General features: G+C 43.3%; 1 protein-coding gene and 1 long non-coding RNA gene across 8 annotated transcripts in view; one reads left to right on the top strand and one right to left on the bottom strand.

The window, feature by feature from the left end:
• LOC120410040 overlaps positions 1–17,733 on the top strand; it is a 37,648-nt gene that overhangs the window by 17,203 nt on the left and 2,712 nt on the right. The gene's annotated exons all lie outside the window — the stretch shown is intronic.
• The window catches only part of KMT5B (lysine methyltransferase 5B), a 28,907-nt gene continuing 25,753 nt past the window's right edge, over positions 14,580–17,733 (bottom strand). For all 7 annotated transcript variants that reach the window (XM_039552253.1, XM_039552252.1, XM_039552254.1 and 4 more), the window contains one exon: positions 14,580–17,401. In XM_039552253.1, the coding sequence (XP_039408187.1) occupies positions 15,936–17,401 (1,466 nt within the window). In that variant the 3' untranslated portion in view covers positions 14,580–15,935. The remainder of the gene's footprint in view (positions 17,402–17,733) is intronic.

Raw genomic sequence — 17,733 nt, 5'->3', positions numbered from 1 at the left:
TGAACTGCTACAGGATGGGCAGCACCCAGTCAGGTGCTTCCTGTTCATTTTGTACTCCTGTGGGCAAGAGAATCCATCCTCAACTTTTCCCTGAAGCAAAGCTGAGTAATAGGGCCCTGCCTAGATTGCTAAAGGGAAAGTAGGACTGGTCCTCCATGTGCACTGGAATGAACTTGAGGAAAAAGTTTAGAAACAGCCACCTGAACTCTTGCATATAATAATTTCTAGGGCCCAAGAGAGAGTCACATCAGCAAAATTAGGGCAGTTTCAAGGTTTTATTAACAGTGCGCTGACATCCACGCTACAGGCTTTGGTGAACCTGCCAAGTGTGTGGTGGAGCTGGTAGGACAGATTTCACTCAGTCTCTCAGTGGGTCTGGTCTGCCACTGACTAGAACTTCGAAGAAGATGAAAAATGTTACCTGCTCAGACTAGCTTGCATGGATGGTGCTACAAACTTTAGGGGAGGAGTTAATTTGACATGTCTTAACTTGTACAGAGAGAGGAATTTCCTTTAAATCATTATTGCTCTATCAGCCATAAAATCTCAGGTTTCCATTTGTGCATGACACTTCTTCAAACAAAGGCATTATACTGCATGTATAGTTAAAATTCAGACCCTGGGGAACTGCAAAATTGACTATATCTTCTGAAGAAGTAGCTTCTAGAAGAAAACCCAACAACTCTGGGGAAAAGGCAAAATCTTTCACAAAATTGGGAGAAGAAACAGAAAAATCCCTTACTCTTGTATTTCTGCTTTCTACCACATGGTGTGTGTGTTTATGTCTTTCACTGCATGAGAAAATGGTTGCACAGTTGCCTGTAAGTCTCACTGCAAGGTCCCTCCTCCCCAGCACAGTTTAGTCTCATTAATCTTTCCAAGGTCTCTACTTTCCACTGTCTGTTGCCCTTCCTTCTGCTGGGCCATCACTGCCTGTTATTCTCTCCTGCCAAGGTTGCTCTTACCTCTGTTCTTGTTCCATTCTTTCTACCTCCCCCCTTCTCCTGTTACCATCTTTCATGCAAATGCCACTCACCTTCTCTGTTGTCTGTCTTGCTAACTCCTTCAGTCTCAATCCCTTTCCAGAGCAGCTGAAAGGCAGGAAATTGGTAGAAATAGGAGAAACATCAGCTTTCAAACCTGGCTACAGGACCAGTGTTTCTGCTGTCCCTCATAAGTGCAAGTCTTTGCAAAGAGACTCTTTGCCTTTCTGCTCTGGGTGAAGTCATTTTGTTCTCACAGAGTGTCTCAGTTTGTAACAAAAAGGTTTGTACATGCTGACTCTAATAGCAGAGGAGAGAGAGCAGGAGGGGCTGGGAGGCTGTGTTCAGCTTGAACTGCAGCAAATAGTACTTCCAGCTGGGAATAAGGGCAGTCCATGGTGTCAGCTGCTCTATTTCTGATTCACAGCTCAGGAGGCCTCTGTTTTCCACAACCCTGTGTTCAGCAGGTAGCGTGGCACATGCACTTCTGCAAATGCCAAACCAGACAAGTGATGCTCACTCACTGGCAGTGGTCTGGCCACTGATATTCCAAAATTAGGAATTCAGCTCCATCCCTGCACGCTGAGTGCAGCAGCTTAAAGCACTGTTGCCACCCTTGCTGCATAGTTTGCTCTCAGTGCATGGGTGACACAGGGTGTCCTCTCACTGCCCCAGAAGCAGGACAATAGCACAGGATTTACAGAGCCTGAGGGAATGATTTGCTGCAGCATACAGTGTTGGCCTGGTGCCACTTCCATGGAGGTCAGGGTCGAATTTGCCATTGGCTTATGAAGCAGCTGGTACTATTGAAAAATGCCACCCTTTGGCTCTGTGAACTTGGGCTGCTTTCTCTATCGCACACTAGAATTGAAAACATCTTTCATCCGCAGCACTGTGGAGAGGATGGGCTATCTAGACAAATGTAGATGTAGAGAAGAGCTATCTAGACAAATTTCCTTTTCTTCCTAACAGCACTTGGAAATCCGCCCTTTAACCAGACTTCAACACAAACTAACAAAATCACAGCCCTTTAAATAGGAACTTCTTCCCTACATAGATATGTATGCAAGTCGAAGAGTGAGAGCCCAGCAGTTATCAGAACCCATCTAAGGCCACGCCCAAAACTTCAGTTGCACTTAGTTTCTTGCAAGAACCTATCCTGTTTGGTAGTTTTTCTCCATGTTTAAATAAATGCCCAGACTCAAGCAAAAAGGGACACAGTAAAAATCCGGGGAGAGCCATTATGCATGACTGTCACAGTTTAAGCATCACTGTTGTGCTTTTAGATACAGACATATCCAGGCACTGCAATGCCAGCAAGTAGAAGGACTATCTGAAAATAATTTTAAAACTTAAGACACACTACTGAAGTAATGAAACATGGAAGTAAATAACTAAAAAGATTCCAAAATGAAGCCTAAAGAGATTTGCCAATGTCAACAGACAAAATCTGCTGCACACCCAGCCTTAACAGGAAGCAGGAATTCCTTGCCTAGGGACGTCTTCTGAACAAAATGATTATAAGCCTGACATTATAAAATGTTTAAGAGTCTTGTCCCTTGGGTGGTACGAGCCAACAGGTCTGTGCTGAGATGGCAAAATGAAGTAATACATGCTGTTATCTCAGAGCACATTACAAGGCTAAGCTAGAGATGGTATTTTTATTGACATTCAAGTAATGCTTTTTTCAATAAAAATGTAATCCTGTGGCCCTATAGTGATTCTTCAGCTGTGGAGGTCCAGAGTCTAAGGTCAGGCCTTCATAAATGGGCATTTACTCATGCTCAGCTGACTCTAATGTTGCCCTTTGAATGGACACATCAATGATAGGAGTTAAACTGCCTCACCCACTTCCACTAACATCCTTAATTTTTTATACCATTTTGTCGATGCAACCTGGAAGCAGAGATGACAACTCAGACCTGCAAGAGTGAACTTTGGCTGCTGTGTGAAATGTTTACCCTGACCACTGTGTAGAGTCACCAACCAGGCTGCAAAATCAACATGAACTACATGATCTGATGGTTTAGATAACACTCACCAACAGGGACAGAGCAAACTGTCGTCCTCTAACTTGTGCCTCATGAACTGCAACACTGCTCAGGTATAATATACTGCTCCACCCAAAAAAAGGACACACAGCTTTACATCTCAAATCCCACTGTGCTCATGTACAGAAAAGGGGACATAGGCATGGTCTACATACTGTTAAATGGGAGTAAAGGGGGTTGCTCACAACACAAGCTTTCTGTAGGTGCCTCAGCATGCCTGCTTGCACTAACTTAAAAGAGACGATAGTCTTAAGAGTTACCCTGTTTCAGGCTATGGCTCTAGAATAGTAGTCTCTTTGGAATGCTGTTAGCGCTGATACCTTGCACTGCCCTCAATCTGTCCTTCAGAACTCTGCCTGATGCTCCCTGGAAAATTTCCCAGAGTGGTTCAGCTGACAGTAGTATTAAAAATCACAGCATGTGTCTGTAGTCTTCTTTGTATCAGACATTCAGAGATAGCACACTGCAGAGATTCAATTGTTGCAACTATGTGCTCTTAAAAGACTGCATCTGTCCCAGGGAATGTCTTTACCAGAGATGACCATCTCCAAGCAGACAGCTGCAGATCTCATCCAGTGAAAACAGTTTTTCCCCCTAACAGCTATATAATTTCAAGTCTTTGCTGCAAAATCCCCTACTCAAGTTTTGCCCTTAAATTGAGGGTCATCCATGCACAAAACCTCTTAGATCTTTCCACTGGCACACCAAAATAAAGAGTAACACTATTATTCATGCCAGTCACTGCTACAACAGCCTCCCTGGCACACTAGTTTCCCGGGAATGCTGTTGAACAGATACCCTGTGCTGTCCTCCGTGTCTTGTCCTTGAGAATTCCGCCCATTATTCCTTGGAAATTTTCCCAGAGTGGTTCAGCTTACAGCAGTGCTAAGAATCCCAGCACACATCAGTAGATGGTTTTATATCAGGTGTACTGGGATACAATGCAGCTGAGGCTTGATTATCACAAAGTTAGCTCTGTTATATCCCCCCTTGGTTATTTAAAAAAGAAAGAAGGAAAGGAAGGAATAAATAGTGAAGTAAGTCAACAAGAAACCACAGTCCATTCCTTAAGTGGTAACCAGGCTACTGTGCTTTGGAACTTTTCCTGATACAGCAAAAGACACCATGAAGACAGGAACTTTGGCAGCAGTAGTTTTGAACTCCACAACCCCCAACTTTCCTCTGTTTTTCTATGCATATGTTTCTGGAAATATAATTGTCTGCTTGGGAAGCAGTCAACCTCCAAATGGATACCTAAGCAGCAGCAAGCCTCTGGAAGTTACTGTTGCTAGAATCAAAAGGAGATTTTCAGCAAAGCAGCCCTAAATTCCTGAATTAAGCAATGTCCTCCTTTGCCTGACCACTGTCACCATAGTGACCACAGGAGCTGCTGCCAAGCCACTGCCCTGTGGCTTGGGACGGAGGCGAGCAGGACGCCGTGCCGGGAATGAAGTGACTTGGACTCGGGGCCTGGTGATGGGGATGGGCTGTGGGACCAGGCACTGGGAGCAGCCTTGGGTGTACTGTGGTGGGAAAGGTGGCTTACAGAGCAAAGAGGTGCAATTCCTGCCTTGAATGCCAGCCTCGAAGGGCCAGCACTGCCAGAACTGTTGCAAGGTTACTAGAGGAGTCAGAAGGTGAAGCAAAAAGAGTTGATGATGAGGAGCATGATGAAAGAAGGCATTCACAGCAATACAGCAAACACGGTTAAACTGGAGCTGGAATAAGCAGATTCATTCCCCTCGACATCATTTGGGTGGACTGCTCCCTCTCCTGGGGAAAACTTGACGAAAAAAAAATTAAAGATCACAACCCAAACCAATTCTTCAAGCAAACAGTGCACCCCCAGAGCTCACAGGCAGACAGGCCTCTTGCTTCCAGGTTGAAGTTGGAGAGGGCAAGGTGCAAGACCCCTGTGCTGCCCTTCCCAGACAGGCTGTGTCCTGGCTACAGGAGCCCGGGATAGTGAAGCCTGCTATAACCTCCAAACTCATGCCCAGCTAAGCACTGCTCCAGCCTGCGCAGACAACAGCAACACTGTCTTCTCCCTGCTTGGTGCTACCTCCAAGCACCACCCAGACCATCCTCCACTCTCAAACCACTGGAGTTGTCCAGTGGCGCAACAGGCGAGGATCCAGGAAACAGTGCTTGCAAGCACTTTTCAGAGTAAATGCTGGAGTACAATTTCTTCTTTGCTGGGAATTGGACAGAAATCACTAGTTCCAGTCTTTAGTGCTGGTAAGGACTGACAATTTTAGCCACAGAAATAAATTTCAGAGTCTGTAAGTGAGGAAATGGAAGGACAATCTTGAAACATACTGTCGTGGTGAGAAATACTCACCACTTACCTAATCTTTGCTCCTTTAGGATTCCAAAGTCCAGTTAAAATCTTTGCAGTGAAGCTAGCTCAGAAGATCTTGCAATAAGATTAGAACCAGCTGGTGAAAAATGGCATGTTACTACAGCCGGTAAATACCCACATGAACCAGCCCTAGAGAGGTGAAAGGCTCTGCTGAGCTTAACAGCTCATGAGCATATACCATACTGGCTGGAACTGGTGTATGAGTAATGCCTCTTCCTTCTAAATCCTTTCCCAGGTGATGACCTCTGCTGTGGAAAAGCAATGATTTAAATGCGCACAATTAAAAATGAGAAAAGAATTATTTCCATTTTACAGAGAGGGGGACAGGCTTGCCTGTAAGCAGAAAGCAGTGGCGGGGTGTAAAAAAACCCAAATAAACGAATACTTTCTGAATCCCTGGAGTTTGACCGAAGTCTTCCACCTTGTCTACTTGCTACAACAGCTTTGTGGAAGCTTTCATCCTGGCAATGCAAGGATGTAAGGAAGCCTTGCTTAATTCTTAATAGTCTCTGAGAGTTATCATATGATACCACGTCAGGAAATCATGCAATCAGCAAAGGTCACAAGACACACAGCCATTCCTCTTGGCTTTACAACTGCTTTGCACAGCCAAGACTCCTCCTTCTTGCACCATTTTGAAGTCAAGTGCAGCAGCCCTCCTGCCTGCCAAGCACTGGGAAGTCCTGCCATAAGTCAGGCCCTGTAAGTGACACATAAATTTTTGTGTCTACTGGTGCCAAAAAGAGAACCATAATGGATTTGCAACATCTAAATAGTCTAAATGGATTCTTACTGGCTGCAACTGCATCTGCTTGGCAACATAAAAGAGGTGCAAGTCTCACTTGTACAGATATGGTAGGTTGGGGCAGGGGTGAAAGCTTTTACGAAAGATAAAAAGGAATGTAGGAAAGTCGCCATTGCCCCATGTCTTCTACAATCTAAAAGAAAAAGAGGTGTTCTAATAATTTTACTGTTCTAACTATGTGAGATACAGGTGCCTAATTGAAGTCTCATTCTACATACATAAAATTTTGCATGACTGGGAAAGGTCCTTGTCCTGAGGAGCTTACAGCTTTATTGGACTTAAAGGCTTTATTAGGTGATGGGCAGGACCATCTCTGTTTTGCAGACAGAACACAGATCAGGAGCCAGACTCCACATGCTTTGGTGATGTGTAAGGCAAGTCTAGTAAGGCAAGTCTGAAGGAAGCACAAGAACAGAAGAAGTAATAAATATAAGGTGGAAAAGTTCAGGACTATAAAAAATAATACCCATTGCAATCTTCCCTGAGCAATACAGCCAGGAAGTCTTGATTTCCAGGCACTCAAACTGCTCCTTTCCCCCAGAGGCTGCCCCTCTGCTGCTGGGACTGCAGCATGGAATGGCAGCATGGGATGGCTCAGACTCCACAGTGCACAGCCCTGTGCTTGTCACCAACCCACCTCGACCACAGATCATGTGTGCAGACTGGGTGGGCTGCAGTGGGGGAGCAGGTTCCCTTCTGCCTCCCTTGGCCTGCTACTTCTGGCAGAGGCATTTCTCAGCAAGTTGTGGAAAAGCTCAGTTCTCAGGGCCCTTAACCCACTGATAACTATGACTACTCAGTCACTGATTAAAAGCATCTAAACATGCTGTAGATTTGGTAGAGCCTCTTATCGCCTCACCTTCCTTTCTGTGACTCAATTTGACTTTCTGGAGCACCCAACCTAAAGCCAGACTTTCAGAGCAGATCAGCATTTGGGTACTGTTCTGCTTTTTCTCAACAAGTAAAATTTGGATTCTGAGACCCAGTTCAAGGGCACACAAGCAGCTTATAATAGCCAACCAAGATTTCCTGCACCCCTGACCACTGTCACCCCTGACTGGATGTCCCAGTCAGTCAGGGAATTCTTAAACCTCCACAGAAGGACTCTTCTCTGCACTTTAATCGGTGTTTAGGAGATCAGTGCTATTTCAGAGTGTATCACTGCTGTGTTCCTTTAAGAAAGCCAGTTAATGTTTTGGTTTTTTTTTTTTGCCTCCATCTCTTTGCCACTGTAACTCTGATCTCCTTCAAGACCACTGGGATATGTGGTAGACATGTGGTTGCTGCATTGTTCTGTGTAATTCTTGATCTAGAAAAAGGCATGGGAAAAAGTAAGAGTCCAGAGACTAAACCCCATGGCTTCTCTGAGAACAGCAAGGCAGGGCTGCAGAACAAAGAAAAATGGCCACATAGCCTGGATTGAAGGAAGGTCAGGTAGTGTTCAGCTACGTCTTTCATTATTTTTATTCATCCATAATTTTTATTAAGACTTCACAGAAATTATTCTACCAGGTCTGCTCAGATAATAAATACCTCACAGTGTGGGGGAGAATAGCAAGTAACGAGAGAGTTCAGTATTCCAGAAAGAGATGCTGCCTAGGTGGCCAGGATCTTCGTACTGCTGATAGCACATAGCATGGAGGTGCAACCCCATAGCAAATAGGAATTTAAAAGTACTGCACAGCAACAGGACAGGCAGCAGCCAACTTGCTCTCACTTGATTTTGGGAGCTGTAAGACCAGCCAACAACCCTTCCCCCTCAAGAACCCATATGGCATTCCTGAGGCAAGTGTTAATACTGGATCTCGACCAAGAAAGAATTCCTATAGACTCAGGGGACAAGAGGAAGATGATACACTGCTTGCTTCTTTCCACTCTTTTTCCCTCATGCCCCATTGCTCCTGTACTTGTAGCGCCCCTTGCACAAGGACCTTTAACACAGTGGCAAGCAGCTCCCAACAGGATGCGAGGCACAGCAGCACATGTGGCCTGCCTACCCTTGGCAGGAGTTGTTCTGACTAATGGAAACAGCAGAAACTCGAGAGACAGGCATGGAGAAGGCTGGAAACTGCTGAAGGGGAAAACTCCTGGTGGAAAGCAAAAGGATTAAAACCGGCAAGAGCACAGCAGCATTCAGCACCAAGTTATTCCCAAGCTTCCGTAGCCGAGCATGGCTGGTTGTTTTCTTCCCCCATATAATGCCCAGATGCACTCCCTCACAGTACAAAACAATAAATGGCCAAACAGCTTGTCACTAATACACACTGGTTTCTTAACGGGAAGCAGGGCTGCAGAGCTGGGAAGTCCCTCTCTTGGAATCCTAGTGCCACCTTGTGCTGGGAATGGTAACAGTCAATGGATAACAGAGCTTGTCCAGAACAGCGAAGAAGGGCGAGGAGAAGCCATCGTTGGAGCAAACCTGCATTAAGCGTTTTGGCTTTTGGAGATCTTTCCTCTTGGTACCAACCAGCATGGCTCCCAATATCCCAGTGTAGGGTAGAGTCCTTTTATGAAGGCACAGGTGGGCTACAGCGAGCAACTCTTTGCAGGTTTGCCCTGACCCCAGACCAGCACCGAGTCACACCTCAGCTGTAACCCTGCACGTAACAGATGCAGCTGGCAGGTGTCAGCTCTGTCCTTGGCACAGGCAAGTCCAGGGAGAAACACGGTGTCACCTCAGACAGGAAAATTTTGCTGAGTATCACTGTCTTCCCCCTCTGGAGCCTGGTTTGCAACAGGTAAACCTGTTAAGTAGGGCAGGTATGGAAGATGAACCGGTAAAATGCAACAAGCATTTTACAGAGAAATTTCCAGATAAAAAATACTGCTATCCTAAACCAATGTGCAGGTGAGAGGAGCCAGCTGGCTTCCTTGGGGGAGATGAAAGCAGGGTCTGAGTTTCTTACTTGTTTATTTTAAAATTATTTCAAGACTTTTCTCCAAAGATGGGTTAAATTCCATATGGTTAAATTATATTCTGAATATGAACTTCTGAAAATGCCTGCTTCTCTACACTGAGTTTTAGGGGAACTTGTTCGTTTGTTCAAAACTGAGAGGTTATTAATTTTATAAAAATTGTATTTCAAAGTCAGTTGCAAAGATTTTGCACTGCAGTTGATCAATTAAGTTTTATCTTTCTACAACTTTGGAACATTTTTGCAAGCTGGCTATGGAATTGCAGACAGTATTTTGAGTTTTATTCACTTCAGTGTTTCTTTACAACTTAAAAGGAGGGAAAGAAAAGCATTTTGAAAAATATTTCTGTAGCAAGGTAGGAATTCTCTTGCAAGCACCTTGGAAAGAAACGGTGCGAGTATCCTGCTCACGCAAACTGCTCACAACCAGAATTCAGTCACCTGAATTTTGAAGTCAAGACTTACAGCTAGGTACTCTTAAGGATTAAAACACCACGAGAATAACACTGTTTTCTCTCAGAACAAGAATGATAAACCTAAGAAATTGAGAATTCAAGTTATGTTCAAAAGAAATCTGACTGTGCCACAGAAATGCAATTAGAGAGGACAGCTCTTATCCCTAAGGGTCTTACATAAAGCATAATTCCAAAGCTACACATCTAGGCAGTGCTTCTGTGTCTAGCAAGACTAGGGAGGCAGATAAAGGTTACCATTTAGGTACTCACTACAAGGTAGAGTCAGACTAAGAGAGCCAGATGGATCATTTTTGCATTGGTGATTAATCACCCCAACTGCGTGTGGGAGGGGGATACACCTCAGCTTTTCGACTGAACCTAACATCACATCCTGAGGGGGAGGGAATATCATCACTGGAAACTTGAGAATGCTGAAGGCACTCTCAAGAGAGAATGCCACCAGGCTTGAATTTTGTCTCCCACTTCCTTCTCCCAGATTCCTGTCCCTTTGGCATTTGTAGTGCACAAGCTCTGACGTAACAGGATGGATGAACATCAGTAGTGATGCCACCCAGTTCAGCAGCCATGGCAGCAAAGCAGTGCTGATGTTGGGATGTTGGTTCCCAGCAGCAGGGCTGCTCTTGGCTGCTTTGGTGCAGCACCTGCCAGGAGCACTGCTCAGGGCTCTTGCTGACAGGGAGCTCTGTAGCACAAGTTGTGAGGCGTCTTTTTACAGACCCCAGACACTTCTCTTCTGGGGCAGCAGCTGCATCTTGTGTGCAGGCCAGCTGCATAGGATGGAAGTATGATATTGGAAAAGCCCTTCAAGGAAGGAGTTGAAGATAGGGTAAAACATTAAACACCCCAGATGGAAGCAGAGAGCACCATGTGACCCAAGTATTTCCCAGCAGGGAAGTATTCTATGTAACTGGATGCTTGATGCCATTGCCATGGTACCCATGTGCTCTGCCTGCCAGTGCTGTGAGAAGGGGTATGCACATATGAACTGATTACTAATTAGTGTAATAACACTATCCATAATGTTATATCACTCTTACTGACAGCCCAGCCTGACAGAGAAGTGTTACATGCAAGCAGGCATGAGACAGAGATCAGCTCATCCCTTACCTAACCTCTGTGTTCTCACTGACAGCACTTTCTACCAAACACCCCTCATAGCTTTTCCCTCTTGGCATTTCCCCCTCTTCAAGTCTCTGGAAGTCCTGCATGTCCAGTCCCTCGTGACACACTTTGTCATCAGAGCAAAGCTAGAATGGCTCAGACCAAACAGGTCCTGGCATCAGCAGGGTCCAAGAGGAGAGTTTCTTTAACAATGAGGGCATACCCAAGGCTAGATCTCAAAGTTTGCTGTTACTCCTGAAGTTGGGAAGTGTTGTCTGCTGAAGCATTAGTGAGTTGGTGTTATGGGATGGTAATCCCTTCTGGACTGTTGCCTACTGTGACTGGATGGTCTGTGGCTAATCTTTGGCTCTGGAACATTTTCAGTGGGTCTTGCACTTGGGCTACAGAAGAGGACTTAAATCTCTTGATCTGGAAAGACTACCCTTCTGTCCTGGTATTCAGTACAATCCAAGAGATTTTGGTAGCCCTGAACTCTCCAGCAGTCCTGTGGACAGGGACACCTTCCACTAGACCAAGTTGCTCAGAGCCCCATCCAGCCTGGCCTTGAACATTGACAGGGATAGGGCATTCATAACTTCTTTGGGCAACTTGATCCAGTGTCTCACAACCTCCACAGTAAAGAATTTCTTCCTAAAATCTAATCTAAACCTACTGTCTTGCAGTTTATAGCCATTGCCCCTTGTCCTATCACTTGTGAAAAGTCCCTCTCGAGCCTTCCTGTAGGCCTCCTTTCAGTGCTGGAAGGTGCTCTAAGGTCTCTGTAGGGCCTTCTCCAAGCTGAACAATCCCAGTTTCCTCAGCCTGTCCTCATAGTCTCTCAGCCTCTAGCCTCATGGAGCATAGGATGCTCCAGCCCTCTGACCATCTCTGTGCCCCTCCTCTGGACCCACGCCACACATCTGTTTTTCCTGTGCTTAGCACTCCAGACCTGGACACAGCACTCCAGGTGGGATCTTATGACAGCGCAGCAGGGCCAGAATCACTCCCTTGACCTGCTGGCCACATTTTATTGTATCTACCAATTTACCACCAATTCTGTTGTAAAGTAGTGTGGCCAAACATGGTAATTACACAGAATCACAGAATATTCTGAGTTGGAAGGGACCCAAAAGGATCACTGAATCCAACTCTTAAATGAATGGGGACTGAAGCAAAAAAAAGGACTAAAAATCTAATTAGGAAATAGAGCTGACTTCTGATGACATCATAAAGCACCAGTGGAAAAACGTATGGGTTGTTGGATCCATGGAGAGCTCCACACTTGACTGAAACTCCCTATCAAACACACCAATCTCTGCTTATTAAGCTAAAGCCATTCCCAAGCAACACTGTTTCACTGGCGCCATACCTGTTTCAGCACTGAGATACCTGCACATGCAACAGGGAGGTCTCCAACAACACCACTACCACCCAAGCTTCTGCAGCAGGAACTATTGTGATCAAATTTCTTCCAAGGATGAATCCAAGTAAAAGTACAGTGGGGAGAAGAAGTAACACTGAAACAACCTGTATACTATGCAATAATAAAAATATTTAAAAAATATTTGTAAATAAGGTATGTGAATTCAAGCACAACTGCCACAGAAGTTCCTTTGGCTGGCAAAAAGCAGGAGCTATAGCAGGCAAAAAAGAACAAATGTCACTGTTGCTGCCATGCAGTACTGCTAAAGAACAACACACCATAACCTCCTTACTTTGTGAAATCAAGTTTCGGAAGGGGCAACAGAGATTATGCAAGACCTACTTAAAACCCAGTCCAAACAAGAGAATACTCACTGGGGAGGGGGATTTAGGAAAAGGCATGATACTAGAAGATAGAATGCAAACTTAGCTGATTTTAATTTTCAATAGGTCTCATTCTGCACAGCTCCCAAGCCTTCAACTGTTCATTCTAAAAAGGCAACCAACCATACAATTATGGGGAGCAAAGAAATTCTGCTTCTGAGCTGATTTGAAAGAAGGTAAACTGGCAGTATTAGGTAAGGTAAAATGCACAAAAACCAGAAAAAAATCCCAGCCAAAAGCAGACACGAACATACTTTGGGTATGTGAGGGGTTGGCAGCGTAACTGCACATGACAGGATGCTCCCAAATCTGCAGCCAGTCTGCCATTTTCATAGTGGTTGGGATGTTTTCTTTGTAGCCCAACAACCCGTTACACGTAACGCACAACGAGCTGGCAAAGCCCATCCATAATACACTTCCTCCAGTTCTTCAGCCTGCTAAAAAGTGCTGTGGTCATCTCAAACCTACTCAGCTGTGGCATCTTTTCTTACCAGTATCTTGGACAAGGAGACATCAAGGCTAGACAGGGTCCCTGACAGTCAAATCAGTATGAGCTCCACAATGCTTTGCAATCTGGACAAGAAACATGGCCAGGCTCTCAGGTTCTCAGACAAACACCCACTTTCCCCTAAGGTTATGGAAACATTGAGATCTGCCGATTCACAGATAGATGATGAAAGAAAAATGCCCACTTCCTGTGTCATGGGAAGGGGGCACAACTGGGGTTGTGGAAGCCCTGCCTACCTGCCCAACTTGGGGGAACACATTTCATTGTTTTCAAGGTATCTGTACCACAAACATCTGTATAGCAGGACATGGCCATGGAAATGACTAGGAGCTTTGTTCCAGATTCTCCAAGACAAGAAGGCTGTTCAATGAACAAGACCAATCCAGAGATCCTGATCCCCAAAGAGTGACTTGTACTTATCTTCACAGTAAAGGAAAAGGAAAGCAGCTCTCATTAAGAGGTTGGCCAAATGATGAGTTAGGAGGATCATCCACTCCAGGAAAACAGCTTCTCCTTCTAAGGGCAGGATCCACTTACAATTTCTTCCCTATTTTATCATCTGCTCTCCTTGCTTGATGCTGGTTTAGCAAGCTCTAACCCTGCTCTCAAGCACACTGGTCATAAATACCTACAATGATGGGCAATGTTTATTTGCTGCACTGACCTCCTTTCCCTCACATGCTCAGGTGAGTGACATTTCTGCAAACCAACCCCCCCCCACTACAACCACTGAGGCTGCCAGAGAAGCACTGAGTATGAACCTGCAAGCAGGAGCAGCAGGGACACAGAAGGGCTGTAAGTAAAAAGTGCAGAGACTGTTCAGCTTTCACTGGTACAGCCACACATGCTTGTAGGGCACAGCACCCAGTGACAATGCCTGTGAATTCTGGAAGAAAGAGATGTATTAGTGTCATTTGTCATCAGCTGTTTCCTGGACACTTCCTACTTCAAAGCAAGCCCTTAATAACCCATCTCTCTCTATCTCTCTCTCCTTTAACCTATTTTATGGTAAGAGTACAATTAGAGACCCCACAAGATAAGCCACCACAGCTGTGTGCACACTCATCAAAGCGTTCATGTATCCTTCCCCTTGAAGGCCATGATCTGACAGAATGAGCCATGGACTGCATAGACAGACCCACCCCTGTTCTAAAATCATGCACACTCTGGCACGACACAGGGCCTTTCCCAGAGACTGACGAAGTTACAAGTATTAGATTGAATTTTACACTTAATTCTCTTCACTGTGCTTTCACCACTGGGTAACAAAGTGATCATGTAACTCAAGCTCTTTAGTGGTAGGGGAGATAAAGTTGGACTTGATATAAAAATCCTGAGCAGCCAACAGTAGATTCAGCCGACCCAACAGCACCTGTTTTAGGATGAAACTTGTGTTTCTACACCCCTAGACAGAAAAACTTGAAACCTTACTGCACAGTTGAGTAGAAACACAAATACCATAGACCAAAGCAATATACAGTTATGTCAGCTCTGACGTTTCAAACCTGTTTGAAAGAAATGGCTTAGAAACAAGCTGATTAATACATACAAACAATCCATTGTGCCCAGAAGTTTCCTAACATTCTTTTATTAAAAACCAAAGAGCCAAAGATCGCCCTGATGCTCTTCATTGTTATAAAGCAGACTCTGAAGTATTAAGTGAACTATGTATGAGCAAAGAACTCCAACTGATGCAGAGTTTAAAACTAGGTTTACAGTTTCCTATTTTATTGGCATGGATGTATTTCTAAACTTAAAAACCCTTCTTGGCAAGTTATCTCAATTTCTTATGACAAAATTTCTCACAACACACAAATATTTACAACATATACATATTTTTTCAGTCTTTTACAACTGGTTCTTAAAAGACAAACAATTCATAGGTTACCACAGAACAAAAGCTGTGACTTAGTTGTTTTTAATTTGATAAAACTATCATAAGTTAAAGTGAATAGATTTTTCTTTAAATTCCTTGTAGCATTTTACAAGTGCAACAGAAAAATATGAAGAACCAATTTAGGATAGCTGCAGTTCATTGGATAAATGTTGCCCGTCGTAATCACATTATTTCACAGCAAATTCTTGAAAAAATAAGCACCAATCATTCTTGCAAAGAACAATTTTATCTAAAAGTATTGAAAAGTGTTAAATACAAGGTGTTTAATTTACGTAACAAGCAATAAATACACCATATCCAAACTTTATTCTGCATACTGCTACCCTTGTACATATAATGTACTAAAAAGTCAGCAAATTGTCAACACCTTTTCATATTTTTTTTCTCTTTTTTTAAAGAAATCAATTTGACTTCCAACCAACGGTTTGCTACTATAACAAAGGCCACAAACAGTACGTCTGGGACAGCATACAGTGTTAAAACTGACAAACTCCAAGGGGGAAAAACCATCTAGCAAATAAATCGGAAAGCTGTAGATCATTGCTGGTGATATTAACATATACTAGAAAACCTTAATATGCTGCTACTATGATTTTGTAAATTGTTTAGTCAAATATTGTAAGAGCAAACTAACGCTCCTACAGATCAAAAATAATTCTGTAGCCACACTGTATTCTCATTGTCCTGCATGGAAAGATCTGATGCAATTTCATAACTTTGCTTGAGCCTTTATTTTACAACAGAGCATTACCTCTAACTTGGAATTGCACATAAGAAGGCTATTAAAAAGTACAATAAAAATCTGCACAAATCAGACTTAAGAACTTGAGTCAGTATGCTGTACACTTTCTACAATATTACGTTGATAGGTGAATAAAGAAGTGCTGCCACTAAGTTTTTCAGAGAGTTCTTTAGTTGAGGAATAATCAAATGGAATTTTTGTTGGGTTTTTTATTATTATTATTTTTTTAATTTTTTTTTTTTTTTTTAAAAAAAAAATGACATCCAGGTCAGTTTAAGACCTATTAAGCTTATGCATTGAGCCTTAAAGACTGATCTTCTCTCCTCCTGGAAGAAATATCAATATCTATTGAATCCTTGCCAACAATAAGCCTTAATCTCTTCGCTGGAGGAAGAGGAATAAAGTCATCAAATTCATCATCATAGTCATCTTCCTCTTCATCGTCCTCTTCTGATGAAGATTCATCTGCTGTTTCCTCTTCATAGTGACCATAATCATCTACTTCCATTCTTGACTCCAAAAGGGAGAGAGTTTCACTACAACACACACCATTTTCATGAAGGTCCTCAGGGTATGTCCCTCTGTTTTCTTCCTCTCGTTTTAGCTGTATTTTTAATTTTGTTGAACTATTGCCTGATCCTGAGTTAAACCCATTATTTAGCTTTGCTACATATAAATTATTATCTTTTTCATGGTCTTTACTTAATTTTATGCTTATTTTTGAAGAATTCATTCCATCACTCTCTTGATCATTTGCCTTGCTACTGCTATCATGGCGCCTACGAAGAGTCAGTTTAGGGATCCCAGAGCTATTTTCAAGGATAAGTTGTGCATCATACCTTGTGATTCGTCTTTTCTTTTTACTTTTTGCAGTTCTAAAGCTGTCTTTTGCTTTAAAATTGTCAGTTGTTAGAGAGCAGCCACCAGATCCAGGGATACAGTCTTTAAAGCCAACAGGTGTGTCCACCACGTGGTTTTTCTCTTCGAGTTCTGAATGAGAACTAATCAAATCTGGTACTTCATCTTTCACAGGCGTGTTGTGCATAGTATCAGTTTCCTCTGTTTTTGAAGATGGTTTCACAAGCTTTCCTTGTCGAGATTTCTTTTTTGATGTGCCTGCATCATTTCTCTGGCACCGACCCTCCCCTTTATGTGATGGTCCATGAGCCACATTGTTGTCGTTTAACACACGAGACTGCTGCTCTGCAATGTCCGATTGTGTTCCAGTCAAGTTACTCTTATAGCTATCCAACGTATTTGGTTCAAGCTTTGTGTCAGAGGTCTCCTTCAAACTCATCCTTGTTCTCATCGACCTCCTCGTGATGTATGTGCAGGGTGCAATATCACCATGCTCATGAGCACCTTTCACAGAATTCAGTTTATGTTCTCTCGCTGCATGCCTCGTTAAGCATCCGCTAGAGACTGCAACTTTGACTGGTCCCTCCAATTCTTTATCCTTTTTAATGGGCAAGTTTTTATACAAAACTACTTTAGGCTCTTTGAGAACTAAATTTCCCATTTCAAGCTTTCGAGAAGCATTCTTTTGCTCTGGCCTTTTGCACTGATTTCTCAACTTTATCTTTGAAAGTAAAGGCTTTGCAGGCTTTTTCAGTCTCTTTGGTACCCTGGAATTATTTATATGAGTTAGTTTAGATGAGGTAGAATTTGATGATGCTGGAATTCTTGATATAGACTGTCTGGTTAATGTTCTATTTTTGCTGTTCTTTTTTACGCCAATTGAAGATTTTCTGTTAGCTGGAAAAGAAAAAAGTGGTTTTGTTATGACACTGCTATATCCTGAATTTCCCACTCCCAAATACTGCAGTTATTTTATTTATTTGGAGCACTTCAGAGAAATCCATGGAACAGGACAGACAGTATGTAGTAAGGAATGAGACTGCTTAACTTGCAACTCAACACCTGAAAGGAATTGCCAAACAGGCCACAAGTACATCAACATTTCCAGGTACACTTCTCCTCACTATCCCCAATATACCAAGTTGGGTTTTTACTGAACTTTTTCTTCTATCGATTTAAAAAAATATATATTTGACATTATCCACAGCTTTTGCTGAGTATTATTCCAG

Source organism: Corvus cornix, chromosome 5, assembly GCF_000738735.6.
Source record: "Corvus cornix cornix isolate S_Up_H32 chromosome 5, ASM73873v5, whole genome shotgun sequence".
NCBI classification, from domain to species: Eukaryota; Metazoa; Chordata; class Aves; order Passeriformes; family Corvidae; genus Corvus; species Corvus cornix.
The sequence above is the reverse complement of the archived record's forward strand: the minus strand, read 5'-3'. Positions and strand labels throughout refer to the sequence as shown.